At 35.6% G+C, this 13,973-nt stretch overlaps 1 protein-coding gene across 1 annotated transcript in view; it reads left to right on the plus strand.

Annotated features, from left to right (window-relative positions):
* KDM4C (lysine (K)-specific demethylase 4C) overlaps positions 1–13,973 on the plus strand; it is a 273,932-nt gene that overhangs the window by 134,564 nt on the left and 125,395 nt on the right. The window contains exons 9-11 of the mRNA XM_009890665.1: positions 2,431–2,669; positions 4,794–5,155; positions 7,562–7,670. Of these exons, the coding sequence (XP_009888967.1) occupies positions 2,431–2,669; positions 4,794–5,155; positions 7,562–7,670 (710 nt within the window). The remainder of the gene's footprint in view (positions 1–2,430; positions 2,670–4,793; positions 5,156–7,561; positions 7,671–13,973) is intronic.

Consider the following 13,973-nt stretch of genomic DNA (forward strand, 5'->3'; position numbering starts at 1 on the left):
TGGATGGTTGCCATTGTTTCTAGTGACATCTGCAAAAGACGACGGAGAAATTTCCTAAGAGTTCAGGTAAAGGTTAAATTGGAAAAACTCATGATGAAGCTGTGGCAGAATCCCAGCAGCTTTGTGAAGTCTCTAGCAATAGTTCTAGCCCTTACTGCCATCTAGCTCCAAAGAGGTATCACTGGCTATCTGGCACACTGTCACAGTGCTGCAGCAGAAACCTCTCTGTGTCTATCACAGGTCAATCACAGATCATAATTTAGCATAGGGAAGGTCTAAACCTCAGTTGTTGGTGCTGACACTAAGAAAGTTAGGAGAAAAATGTTTCTCAGCTTCTCACTGAAGTTATCAAAGTTTTGACCTATTAAAGCACTTTTGTAGCTGGATCTATTTTCTTGGTGTGCATCATGTCTATGATTCTCTTTTTTGTTTTCATTGCAGAAACGTTTGTTGTACCCTAATGTTTTCCTGTCTTACTTAACAGGATCCTTATGGATTTTCTTCTTCATTATCTAATAAAGATATATTTAATTTCTAGCCTAGGGTGGGCAGTTTTATTGGTATCTACTTATGTGGAGCAGTTTACGGGGCTAAAGATAGTACTGAATTTTTAAAGATCTTTTTGCTCCTTCAAATCATTTTGCAATATAATTACTTTTTTAACTTGCCCTTAAACTGAATTTCCTGATTTTCTTTGTAATTTAATGTATTTCTTGAGGAAAATGGTAGGAAATTCAACCTGTAAAGAAGAGAACCAACTGCCACTGTAGTGGAACACTATAGCTGAGAAATGGGTTTGTTCTGGGTAAGAATGATTTGTGGGGTAAAATCAGTTTTTGCAGACAATCAGTGAAGCAGCTGGACAGCCAATTTGTTAGCATATGTATGATATGTATAATACTGACTCAGACAGAGAGAGAGAGTAATTCTGTTGTTTAGCTAGTTGAATGCCATTTTGCCCTATAGTAAGTTTCACTGTATGTATTGTACAGCGTTACGGCAAGTTCACACTGGGACCAGCAGTGATTCATTTGGTAGAACCCCTTATGGTCAGCCACTTTTAACTAAAAGCAAAGACCTTATAATAATTGTGTTGAAAGTTTTATCATAGGAACACATGAGCTGATTTCATGCACTTAGTTAAGCTAATAAACACAATCCCATTGCTGTTTAATTCTTGAGTTGGCTTTTGTTCAGGCTTGGTAACAATGAGTATTGCAAAGGGAGGATAAAATGTTTATTCGGCTTCGTTTCTAGTGTAATGTGTCGATTGAAATTGTCGTCATTTTGATTACGAGAATAATACAAGTTCCTGCAGAGTGAAAATAGAAATACCATTTATAGAAATCTTCATGAATGTAGTGACAGGGAGAAACATGGCTGAAATACTTTGCTACAATAGAGCATCTAATAATTGCATGTAAACAGTGATAATACTTGCTGTTACATTACAATGTGAACTGATGGGCATCTCATACTTTGTCAAGTTTTCTGGAAATTACTATTTCATAGAAAGCGTGTTGAAAGATACACATTGGTGCACATAAGATAAAACTTAAGGGGTAGTAAAATGTTTTTCTGGACTTCTCTATATTCTTAAGATGCAAGACCTTTGTAAAACTCCTGGTTTACCTGCCATAGTTGGGCTTTTGTCACTAGTGTGTTATGAGTTTTGAAACCCAATGTGTAAAAATCTCCCACATCACATAGTTGAATTTGAAACTGGATTAATCTCCTGTTACTTTTACCCTGAGCACATAAATTACAAACCAGTTTCTGACAGAGGAGGCCATTTATCCTGCTTTAACCTTTCCCTTCTACTTCTCAGAGTGCAAAAACTTACGCTGAAGTTCTAATTTCAACTTTGTTTTTTACACAGCATTATGAAATGTATTGCTTGATATTGTAGCCATTCAGAATATTTGGTGATCAGAATTTTTTCTTATTTCAGATGCTTGTTGTTTGTATTAAGATGCATATAAAAATTTCTAAGAGATCTAAACAGATCTGATATTACAAGGGTATTCAGACTTGTGTTTTATTAGCATTGGGGTTTGGAAATCCCCCCTGATTTTAGTGTAACTAAGAATGTTTTGTCTTTGTTACTTTTATAAGGGTTATTCTCTTTCAGGTTCAAAAGAATGATTCATTAAAAAGATAGTTTGGATGCTGGTTAAGTAATAGTTACTTAAGGTTGTTTTACAGTTTAATAACTTTGCCATAGAGTGGTGATAAAAGATCGGAAGGTTAAATCCAATCAATTGTTAATCTATCACTTAATAAATTGTAAACACTATCTCAACAAAAAAAAGATGAAAAATTGTCAGTTTTTAACCACTTTGAGCAGGTGAAAGGGACATATATATTGGTAGACGTTTTATCTTATCCAAGACAGACATTCTGCTCTGACAGCAATATCTCTTATAACAGCTTCCAGCACACCAGATCCCGATCTAAAAAGCTTAAAACTCCAGAGGACAAGAGAGTATCTGCTATGGAAGCTGGTGCAGAAATCATAACGACTGAAGCAGCTAGTGATGGCTTCAAGGTCAATGAAGAACCTGGAGAAAAAATGAGACTGGTAAACACAGGAGTGCCTTCTGGGGAAGAAGAAAACAGTAGTAGAATGCAGCTGGATCAACATGTATTGGATAATGTCAAGGTTGCAGGTAAGATAAGGCCTGATTATGTTTCACATGTAAGTTGTAGGCTGTTGATACTCTAATGCCACAAATCAGTAGATGTTAAAGCATAATATTATCCTAAGTAGCATACTAAAATACTTACCAAGTTATGCAGAGAAGATTGATATCTAGTAAGAATGAGAAAATGACAAAATTAATATTCTGAGCTGGGAGTAGTATCACCTAAACAGTTTTAATGGAGTGTTTTTTAAAGGGGCAAAAAGGATAAGGTTTTGTAAGTTATATTTCTTCAATAGACATAGGTTTTACAGCAAACTGTTTTATATACAGAAATGATACAGAATGTCTTACCACTTATGCAAACAGCACAGAACATACATGCTTGTAGTATGCTACATATATTTACATGAATAATGCTGCATATTAGACGTGGTCTATACTTGTGCACAAAGATGGTCTGTTTTGAGACTGCAGATTTCTTGTCACTTCCTGTTGAGCTGTCTGACAATGCAACTTATAAAGGCCTTGTCAGGCCAAAGATGGTTCTTTTTTCCCCACAACTATTTTTTACTAATATACTTGGTCTATTCTGGCCTTTATTTCTTCTTTCACATTTCATTGCAGTTAAGGTGTAGTTTCACATTCCTGTTCCGAAAGACAAACTGGAATTTTAACTTCAAGTTTGTGAGCAGTCCTGTTGGTTTTATATTGATACTGAAAACCTACCTGCAAATTGCATATAGAGACTATTTCCCTGATTGTGAATATTAATGGTTATGTTAATGGTTATTTGGTTGTGGTAAACACCAGGATTGATCCACATAAAGATAACAAAGGGAATATTCCAATACGGAGACTTAGAAATTCCTGCATGCAAATTAGTTGGTGATCTGTCAAAGCCTTTCTAGGTCTGTTCTAATGGTTGGTTGGTTGGTTTTTTTTAAAGCTGTTATTCCTTTATGTTTCCCCTGACTTTTAATAGAGGTTTGGAATGTTCATGACCACTGAGAAACTAGTATTTAGTCAGCAGCTGTTCTGTGTTCATTGCCAAAGGAAGGAAAAGCAGGGAAGAGTGGAGAGCTATCCTCTTTCCTTTGTACTATTAAAGGGTGGTGCCTGGACCTTCACAAGGAAAAGGCCTTTTTAGATATGGTGGTGGAAGCTCCCGTACTCACGTTGGAGATGGTTGTTTGTTCTGCATTATCTCTGGCTAGTACGCCCATTATGCTCGGTCGAGGCAGTACTCTTCATACCCAGAGATTACATTTTGGTAATTTGGTAATTTGGATTGGCTTTATATTAATGAATTTTAAACGCATTTGACCTGAAAAGGGAATTTTTCAGAAAAACAAGTTCAGATAACGATTGTAAAGAAAGAATGGGAAATGACTTTACAGAAACTGTTTTCTTTAATGCCTTGGATGTGCTGATGAATCAAAATTCACTGTGGTGTATGCCATAGAGTTCTTCAGGAACATGTTTTTTGGGTGACCTCTTTAACACATTGTTTTGTCTATCCCACGCAAGCATCATCAGATGAGGAATTTTAATAAAGTAAAATCCACACAATTTCACCCTTCAGCATCACTGAAATAGAAAATGATGCTAATTGTTGAAATATAAAATGATGCTAATTGCTTCTCATTTTTAGACTGGTGCTGTTGTTTTCAAAATATTCTTGGTATCTATTTGAAATATGTTTTCATAATTATAAACCATTAGTCTTTGTTTATTTTCATTTCTAAAACAGGCATAATAGGTATAAATGCAGGGTATAAAGTTCAATATACCAACCTTTTATATTATTTTTTTCCAACTAGTCAAAGTTCTTGTTGGCTGTCAGAGTAAACAAGCTACATGAATATTGATTATTTTGAATGACGTGAAGACCTGTTGTAATTCAAATATGACATACCAATTAAATGATTAAAACTATATTTCACACTCCAAACTCAAAACTTTTACATTTGTTTTATTCTTTCATCAAACCTATACTCCACATTGGTATATGTCCTTCTGCCAAATGCTTTTCTATATGATTTCTAAATGAGGAACCATGCTTTGAGTTTGAATAACTCAGATCGTTCTGAAATAAAATACGGTAATACAAAGTGAGTTTTATTAACAAATCACATTCTTCATCTATAGGAAGCATCCATTCAGACTCATTTTCGAGCCCTGTTCCTGCACTAGAGAAAACAAAAATGGAAGATGAGGACAGGACAGATTCCCAACATTCTCTCTTTACATGTGAAGATTCGGTGGCCCGTGTGCTCGCTTCTGATAGCTGTAGAAAAGAAGAGAGTTTGAAATCTCAGAATCAGTCTGTTTCATCCGTACCATACCATAAGTCAGAGGGACATGCTTCTGAAGCAGAAAACACAAATAAAGAGGAAAATGTCTTGATAGAGGGTGATGTCAGCAACCTAGAAAGCTGTGGAGATAGCTTGGAACACGGAGAAGTCCCCATTGTAAAAAAGGATGAAGAGGATGGCATGGAAACATCCAGTGTATGTGAAGCAAATTACATCATTACAGTAATATATTCCTGATTTAATGAAATGTGAATGAATGTGTTTCTAATGAGACCTGATATCCATACTAAAGCACTTAAGAATATGCATGATTTTAATTAGATGCTAATTTGAACATGTTTTGAAGTGTTCAGGCAAGAGTGGGAATTTGGATTCAAAAGCAGAATGTTTCTGGAGCTTGCTTGATGACATATTTTCCGTCAGATTTTAGATATCTAGTAATTTCACTTTATATCTGTGAATCTGAACTGTCAGCAACTACTCTCAAGCTATTCCCACGTTTGCTGCCTGCCAGTATGAACAAGGCTATCAGCTTTAATTATTGCTGTTGACATGAAATTGAAATTATTAGAGTTGAGTGCTGTATTTGGTATCATGTATTTGTGTTTCAAAAAATGGCTGTTTTGACTGAGTCTTAAGGAGAGTTAACAGTATGCTGGTAAAATGTCAGCAGAATGGGCTGATTCTGAGATACTTACGTTCAAGGACAGAACATAACAGCGCATGGTAATTTATTTTTGGACTAATGCCCTTCTCAAATGAAGAAGCGGATGAATCAAAGCTCCGGAGCATCTCTGCACTGAGTTAGGTGGAAACAAAGTTTGCTTTCATTCTATTGTATTATTTAACATAGTTTATTAAATCTTATGGGCTTTCTTGATTTGGTTGAAACTGTCTCCATAGTATTGAAGTTGGAGAAGGTGAATCTTCAAGACATGGTTATAGCAGTATAATACGGACAGAGTGATTTCAGGGTGTGCAACTTGCTATTCTTGGATTTTTGGAAATGGCCTAAAACATCTAAAGGAAACACTTGAAGGAGAAGATCCCTCTAATGAAAGGAATATATGTTTAATTTTTAAATAGTTTATATTTTTAAATTTTTAAATAGTAGGTTTAATAATGTTTTCTCATTGGGGCACCTGCAAACTTAGTCTTCTTTTACTCTTGCTATTCTGCTATGAAGGGTGGGCAACGTTGACTTTGGGAAGCGCAATGAAAAATTCAGCTGTGGTGGTAGTCATAGTATCTTTCCGAGTTGTGAGTTCAATCCCAGTTTGGCAGAGAGAGAGCAGGAAGTCCACTGCCAGATTGCCAGATTTAGTGGGAAATGTATTGTAGAAGCCAAAGTACAATCGTGCTGACCCTTTCAAAGACATGAACTGTGCACTAATGATTTTTTGCAATGTTTTGAATTTTAATAATCTTGGCTCCAGCCCTTCCACTGCAATAATAAGGAGCATTATAAACATTTCAGTGCTTTAATCGTAATGTGTTAGAGATTATGTTTATCTCTTTCTGTGCCTTTCAGCCATTTATATATGAGGTTTTAGATATTCTCCAGTATAATTGAATACTCTTTCTTTCTCTTTTATTGTAAGTGAAGAAGCATGTTGTACAGATGCAATTAAAAAGTCTGATCTTCTTTCCCTTTTTACTTAGTTGGTATTTTTTTCTAGATCATAAACCTGTCCTGTGCTTTAACCACATCTTCCTTCCTCTGCTTATCACAGTAAATATGATGATGATGATGTTTTGCAGTTTACTCCCCATTTTATAATAGTAATTTTCAACCCTCAAATCAGTCAAGGGGCATGCGTGCAACCTGTTAGGTTAGATACAGGGTGTTGAGGAGCAGAATGCTGTGGTCCATAGGAATGGTGTGAGACTCTGTCCTTTATACCCTTCTTCCAGTGTGCTTGACCGTCCTCTGCTCCTGAACTTCCAGATCGTGTCAGCAGCTGGTTTACTTTGTGATTTCCCCCACTGGCACTGAAATCTGGAGTTATGAAAGCTGCACTTCTAGAGAATGTAGCATTGGCTTCAGTTCTTGAAGCTTGGATAACTTCAAGCTGAATGTACATAAGAGTGCTTAAGAGAAGAAAGACTTCCCTTATATCCCAAATCAACATGTTCATCGCATGTCAGGAGTCTTAATCTCTTATCTCAACTGCAGATTATTTTTTTACTTCCTCAGGAATTTTGCACTCTTTCACAAATGAAGTCAGTGGATTTCTGCCTCATTTTCCCAGCCACAGTTAGTGGCTGCATAGTAGTTCTGGTTCTGCAGAATTGTTTGGTCTGTTGTTCCTCTCAAACATCACCTGAACAAACCAGGATTTATACTTTGTAGTTTGGGAAGGGTTGCAGTAATGTATACCTCAAACCATTTGTGTTTGACAAGGATGGCTCATTTTTAATTAAAGTATATATTCTGAATTACAGAAAAATGTTTTAATTGGTACACTAAAGGTGCTTCAAGTACCCTGATCATATTTACAGAATTGACATCTGTGCTAATTTACAGAAGAATGTTTTGGCTCATCAAAATTAATTTTGCAGAAGTACATACTAAATCAGTTGTGTTTTTTCCCTTTTCAGTCAGTGGAAGTTGAAAGAAAGAAAATATCTAAGAGTTGGCGTCATCCACTAAATAAACCCCCAGCTAGATCTCCAATGACTTTGGTTAAACAGCAAGCAACTGATGAAGGTGAGCATACTATTTAATACATTTTTCTGATTATATTTTTTCATCTTTATGAGACTATATATATAAGCTTTTGCAAAAACAACCAAGATGAAATAATTTCTTTTTTAGGTATAAGCCGTAATCCCCTATACTGCTTTAAAGCTACTTTTTCCTTGTTGTCTGTTTGTTGCTAGACATTGGACCTTTGGGAATCAGTGTCTTAATATACTATACTTCTGGGTATCATCAAAAACGTATCAAGAGTCTTTACATATGTCTTGATTTCCAGGCTTTTGCTTAGTTTCATATGGAAAGAATGAAGATCTCTCTCCCTGTAATTTTGGTAAATCAATTTTAGTCTATGGATTTAAAGTAGTAATTTAAAAGCTGATTTTGATGCGTATGTCATCTACATGCCTTATGTCTCTATATATGCTTCTAACTGTATCTAAGTAATGCGCAGGTTTGCCAGTAGTGAATAGAGTGCAAGACGTTAAAAGTGAGTACCGTATTTGCACAAACAAAAAAGAGGTGGAAAAATACAGTTCTGTTTTTAGACAATGAAAATAACCTGTGTGTATTAGAAAGCAGCAAAAGGTATCCTCATTGTTTCCCCAGCTGAACAATTACTGGGAAATTTTCTTAAAGCAGTTTCCTGCTTACTTTTAAGTGGCACAAAGCAACTGGAAGCAGGTTAAATGGCTTTCCTGGGGTTCTGTTAGACTGGGCTTCTGATTTGGCATTTAGGTACTTTATTTATTTATTTATTTTAATGCTGAATGGTGACCACGGTATTCCATTGTTTAACCTAATTGCTTAAATAAGAAATATAACGTTAGGCAATCATTTTGAATATGCTTGTCCAGATCTTTGCTATGGATTGCAGATATGCATGCTATTGGATACTGTACGGCACTTCAAGTGATACAGTGAAGTAGAAATTAAGAAAAAGAAGCATGTGCATAAAAAATGATGATAAACAAGTGATATATAGAACAGAGATCTGTACAAAATAAATAAGTAAATAATTCTGCAGCTGTGAAATTTAGTGTTCTGTAACTAGATACCACAGTGATCAAAAAAGTTAAAACAATACTCAGAACTTCTCAGATACTCTTTTTGGGAGCTTGTGTGCTTTAATTTAGAGAGCCACCATCTTGTGCAGACAGACTACAAAAGCTAAGAAGTTTACCCAAGATAGGGATTTGCTTGTCTGAAGTAAATAGAAAGAGTAAATCTGCTTTACCCAGCAATCACATATACAGCCAGCCAAAGTTGATGAATAAAGCTACTTTATTCTATCAAACATGGCTTGTGAAGCTTATCGAACTGTGCATCAAAACTACCCATAAAAATGAAAAACAAATACATTTCTTTTTCATATTGCCCCAGCATTTGAGTTCTGTGATGCACAGGTTTTTCAGGTACCGTCCTCCTGAATCTCTTCAGTTAGCAGAACTGGAGATTGGTCCTCACACTCCCTTACGCTCTTTGGTACTCTGTGTATTACAGAATGGAGCTGATACTGTGTCTGTGGCTACAGGTCTGATTCCAGCGTTGCTGTATGCTTCAGTGTTTACACCTGCGCTTTGTACCTGCATTTTTTTTTTTTTTTGGAGTTCTTATTTTATAGTAGAAGTGATATAAGAGTCTTGCTGGGCTTCCTGGTCTTTTTTTTTTCTCCTCAATTATTACCTATACTCAATGGTAGCTGTTTCTTACAGCTACAGATAAACTTCCTTGAATTCAGAGACAGACGGCATGCCTGTTAATTGATTCTTCTTGTAACTAAGGAATATTATGCTTTCAGTTAGCACCAATTTAGGCATTGTTGAGCTGGGTGCTCTAATTTTAACTGGTCTCTCATCGATACATCTCCTTCCTTGTTCCACCCCTAAAGTCGTTGATTTGTTTCTTCCATCTCACTAGTTTGAGAAAGCCATACTCTCTCACTTTTTTATCTGAGCCTCGGTTTTGCCAGGCACGATACTTCAATTAGCTGTTAAGCATCTTTCTGAAAATTAGAGACAGCTTAGGCCCATGATCTGTATCATACATGGATATGTTTGAATACCTTGAGGGCTAGACAAAGCATATTTCAGAAAGTGTTACGGTAATTTGCACAAAAAGGATGATATTAATATTAAGATTCATCTAGTAAAGTAATTAAAGATTTAAATATGTGGTAGGTTGCAGTGAAATTGCTCTTTTTTATTTAGTGATTATATTCCTTTTGCCTTCTGATGCTTTTTCAACATTATGGTTAAAACACAGGGTAAAATTCCTATTTAAGCAAGGGTTGTGTATGATATAATCTGGCTAGGTGATGATGTGATTACACTGGTTTGTTAGTCTCAAGGATTCTGTTCTTTATTTGCTGTCTTATCCAGTAGTTTGTCAGCATCCTGGTGTCTTAATTTTATGTGAAGGTAGTAGCATCCCAACAAGAAGTCACATACCTTCCAGTCTTTCCTCTTACATGATGATTGTCCTTCTAGTAGATAAGGGTGTATTTTTGTTGGGAAAGAAAACGTTGCCTTAGAATCATTTCAAGTACCTATTAAGCACTTGTCTACTTATTGATTGAAGGAAGTAATTAAGAGTTTTATTGGACATGACAGTTATTGGTATTTCCTAGCAGGAACTGGAATTTGATATTATTTTCGTGCATCTGTTCCTCATTGTAATCTAATTTATCAGCATGCTTTTGTGAGAACACCGGAAGAGAGGCAATAGATTTTGGGTGAGCAGAAAGAATGTTTACATCCAAGACAGAGATTGAAGAACTGCTGAGGGAGACTGGGAAACTGAATCCTCATTAGCTTGCCTGGCACGTGCTGACATGAAGGTTAAAGATCTGGGGCTAGATGAATGCTAGTCAAAGGAGGTTTTTCTGATGGTGTTCGAGAATGTTTGTTGTCCAGTGTCAGGGGAGTAATCACTATCAATGTACCAATGACGATGCCCCTCTTTATGAAGGCGCTTCATCCATACTCTGGGGTTACTAGAAACATAATTCAGCTTGGATACTTACTCAGTTCTTGTTCTTTGTGTTTTTTAAATAAAAATGATGCCCATAATGGCTATAATATTATAGTCTCTTGGTACCATAACTTGTGAGTTCGTCTGTTCCTTTAAAAGGAGGATTTGTGTCTTGATACATTAATTTATATTTTCACTTATCTGAGTCCAGTAAAATCATAAATGTAAATGAAATGGAGGAAGAAGATGATATGGGCTAGTGCTGTTATGAAAAATTAAGAAATTGGGGCTTTATAGTTCATCGGCAAATCATATCAGTTTCCACGAGTTGGGTAGTCTGTAGCCATTTCTAATACAGATAATTTATATTAAAATTAATATATTTGAAGTCCTTCAGATACTAGGGTTCTATTAGGAAGTTTCTGTGAATAGAGGTGAATCAGAGGCTGTTGATAACATGAAGGCAGCATTCTATGACATGTTCAGCCATTTCAGAATCATAATTTTGCAAATAGAATGCTATCATATTTAACAGCATGCTTAAATCTTAGCAGAGATTTTCAGCAGAAATTTGATTTTTTTGCACAGGATCGCATGGACATTGAGTTTTGTGTTTTCTTTTTATCGCTCATATGCTTCTTTATGCGTATGTTTCTTTATGATCTGAATGTTTCTTCTACAGAAAAATGCGTATGTTTCTTTATGATCTGAATGTTTCTTCTACAGAAAAATTATTGGGTTAATTGTTTCTTTGTGGTCTACTGGTGTTAATTATTTTTTTTTTATTTAACTGTCCCTGAAGCCTTTCCCTATGTATGTCTGACTACTGAGTCTCCCTTATTATGATTGCTTTTGTGGAATTAACGCCTAAAGGTCTGAGCCATGAGAAATACTGGGGACCGGGGAATCAATCGCAGAGATTGTAGCTCAGGCTGCCAGTTTAGAAAAGTGCAGCAGTACAGTGTGATTTGTATGTCACGGTCAAAATACTAATAATTTTTATGTAATGAACCTTGGTCTTATGCTCAATGCAGTATGTTAGCTTGTTGTAATATTATTCTTTTGTATTTAATGCAGTTGGAGTTCTGCTCACTTAAGCAATAAAAAAGCAAATTCAGCAGAAGGAGAAAGCATACTGACTTTGGATGTACATTGATTGGTCCCAGAGATTTCTTTCCAGCAATATGTGGGCACGCAACATTAGAAACTGTTTTTAACTTCAAGTAGACTAAAATTTCCCATTGCCCTAAATGATATAATAATAGTGTATAGATTGAATTCAATATGGGTTTCTTTGTATACAGTTTTTGGTGTTTTAAATATGATTCAGAAGTTCAAAGTAATTTTGCTTTTGTTACTTTGTAAGTTAAGGAAACAGAGAAAACTACTGTGAAATGAAAGAGTGGCTTGGACAAGAGTTTGATTAGTGAAAACTGCTAGTTCTACAGCTGTAGTTTTCCTTCTACTATGACACAAAACAAAGCTTCTTCAATTTTTACATTCACCATCAGCATCCTGTAAGATGTGCTTGAACTGATACTAGTAGTCAAGCCATATAAGGCATGTTCAGTAATGTCATATATAGGTTAATCATGCTGAAATAGGGGAAAATTACACTTGTAGATGCAATTATGATTCTTTTCCTTCAGAGCTTAAAATGCCAGATTCTGCTTGAAGATTCTTACTTATTTCAGAAAGAAACATTAACTCTTTTTTCCTGGTGTGACTTAGGAGGTAGAGAAGAATCTGTTAACCAATTGATAGAGGCACATTTATTTTTGGCACATTAGTATTACAATTGGCAGTATTGCTTTCACTCCCTTATTGTATTAATTTACGTTTGGAGTGGAGTTTTACTTCTTTAAAAATACTTTGCTCTTGAATGAGTGTGAGTTAATCAAGTACAGAATCTGCATTTTTCGTACATCATCATCTAGCATTGGAAGAGACCAGCACTATCTATGACTTGCAATGGTATTGCTATGTTAGATAAAAATGTTTTCTCTCCTCTCTTCTGGTTTGTTTAAATTCCATTTTCAAGATTTGATTACTATAATTAAGAAAAAGATCTAGCACTTATGTAGCATGTGGTATTCTGAAGACTCAAAAAAACTTTACAAAATTGTGGTAGAATCTTTAGTAGGTATTTAGTAAAGGGAGGTATTGAAGGGTCAAATATAAGCTTTTCCTAAATGTTCAGTACTCTTGTCAACCTTGTGGGCTAGCAGCTGATCTCCAGAAATGGCAAGAACTGACAACCCTGATTATTGCCACTGGCGCTTCTTGTCCCTTGACGTCTTTCACAAGCACCACTTATCTGCCTTAGAGTGGACACCTACAAATGCCAGGACCTAAAAGTAGCTATTATTTTGATTCAAGAGGGGAAAACAACCCAGTTCCTCTAACATTTTTGCCTCATCTGCTGGACAGTGGCCTATGTAGTGATCATTAAGACTCACTGTCCTCTAGATGAATCTTACAACTCTAATTGCGTAGCTTTTTTAGCTTTAACATATAATATTTTACCTCTTAAAGGAGTGGATAGAACTGCAGTCTTAGATACAGAGGCATGTATAATTTCTCATTATCAAGTGTATCAAAATGAAAATAGTGTTCCTGATGCATTAGTGCAGCCTCTCAGTAGCCTTCTCAAGTATAGCTACGGACTTGGTAGGCAAACTGGATATGATGTTTGCCAGGGAGACAGATGCCTCTTCTGTAAGATTATCTTCTGAAGTTGAGCTTCTGTTTCTATAATTATGGTCCAAAGAGAAACACAGAAAATGTATGACTTGCATTTAACGAGGATTAGTTCCCTGAGGTATTGCTACAGAGGATTGGCTAATAAATAATCTTAGTTCCAAGATATCACAGGAGTAATTTTTTTTTTTCAAAATTAAAAAAAATAAATAAAAGCCCATAGTGTTATCATTGCCTTTGTCAAAATCTGAAGCTTCTTTGTAAACCATCGGTATTGGAAGTGACTTGATTTTACTGCCAATGGGGTTTTACTAAATGCTTTTTCTTGGCTGCGAAGTGTGTGTAATATATAATTTTTTAAATGTACAAAATAATTATACTTAAGAAATTGATCCTTGAGGGAGGTTGAATGCAATTGTTGTCTAGTGTATGGAGCGTTTATGGCATATTTGTTTTAGTGATGTCTGCAGTGACAGTAGCCTGAAGCTATTAATTTATAATTCCAATTCAGTCACTGGTTTGTCACGTGAATTTGGACCTGTGATCGAATCTTTCTGTTTTGCATCTTCCATATTTAATTTATGAAGATAAGCAGCTAGCTGAGGCCTTGGTTCAGTGAAGAATTTCAGCACAATCTTAACT

The sequence above is a fragment of the Charadrius vociferus genome, unplaced genomic scaffold (assembly GCF_000708025.1).
Source record: "Charadrius vociferus isolate BGI_N301 unplaced genomic scaffold, ASM70802v2 scaffold188, whole genome shotgun sequence".
Taxonomy (NCBI): domain Eukaryota; kingdom Metazoa; phylum Chordata; class Aves; order Charadriiformes; family Charadriidae; genus Charadrius; species Charadrius vociferus.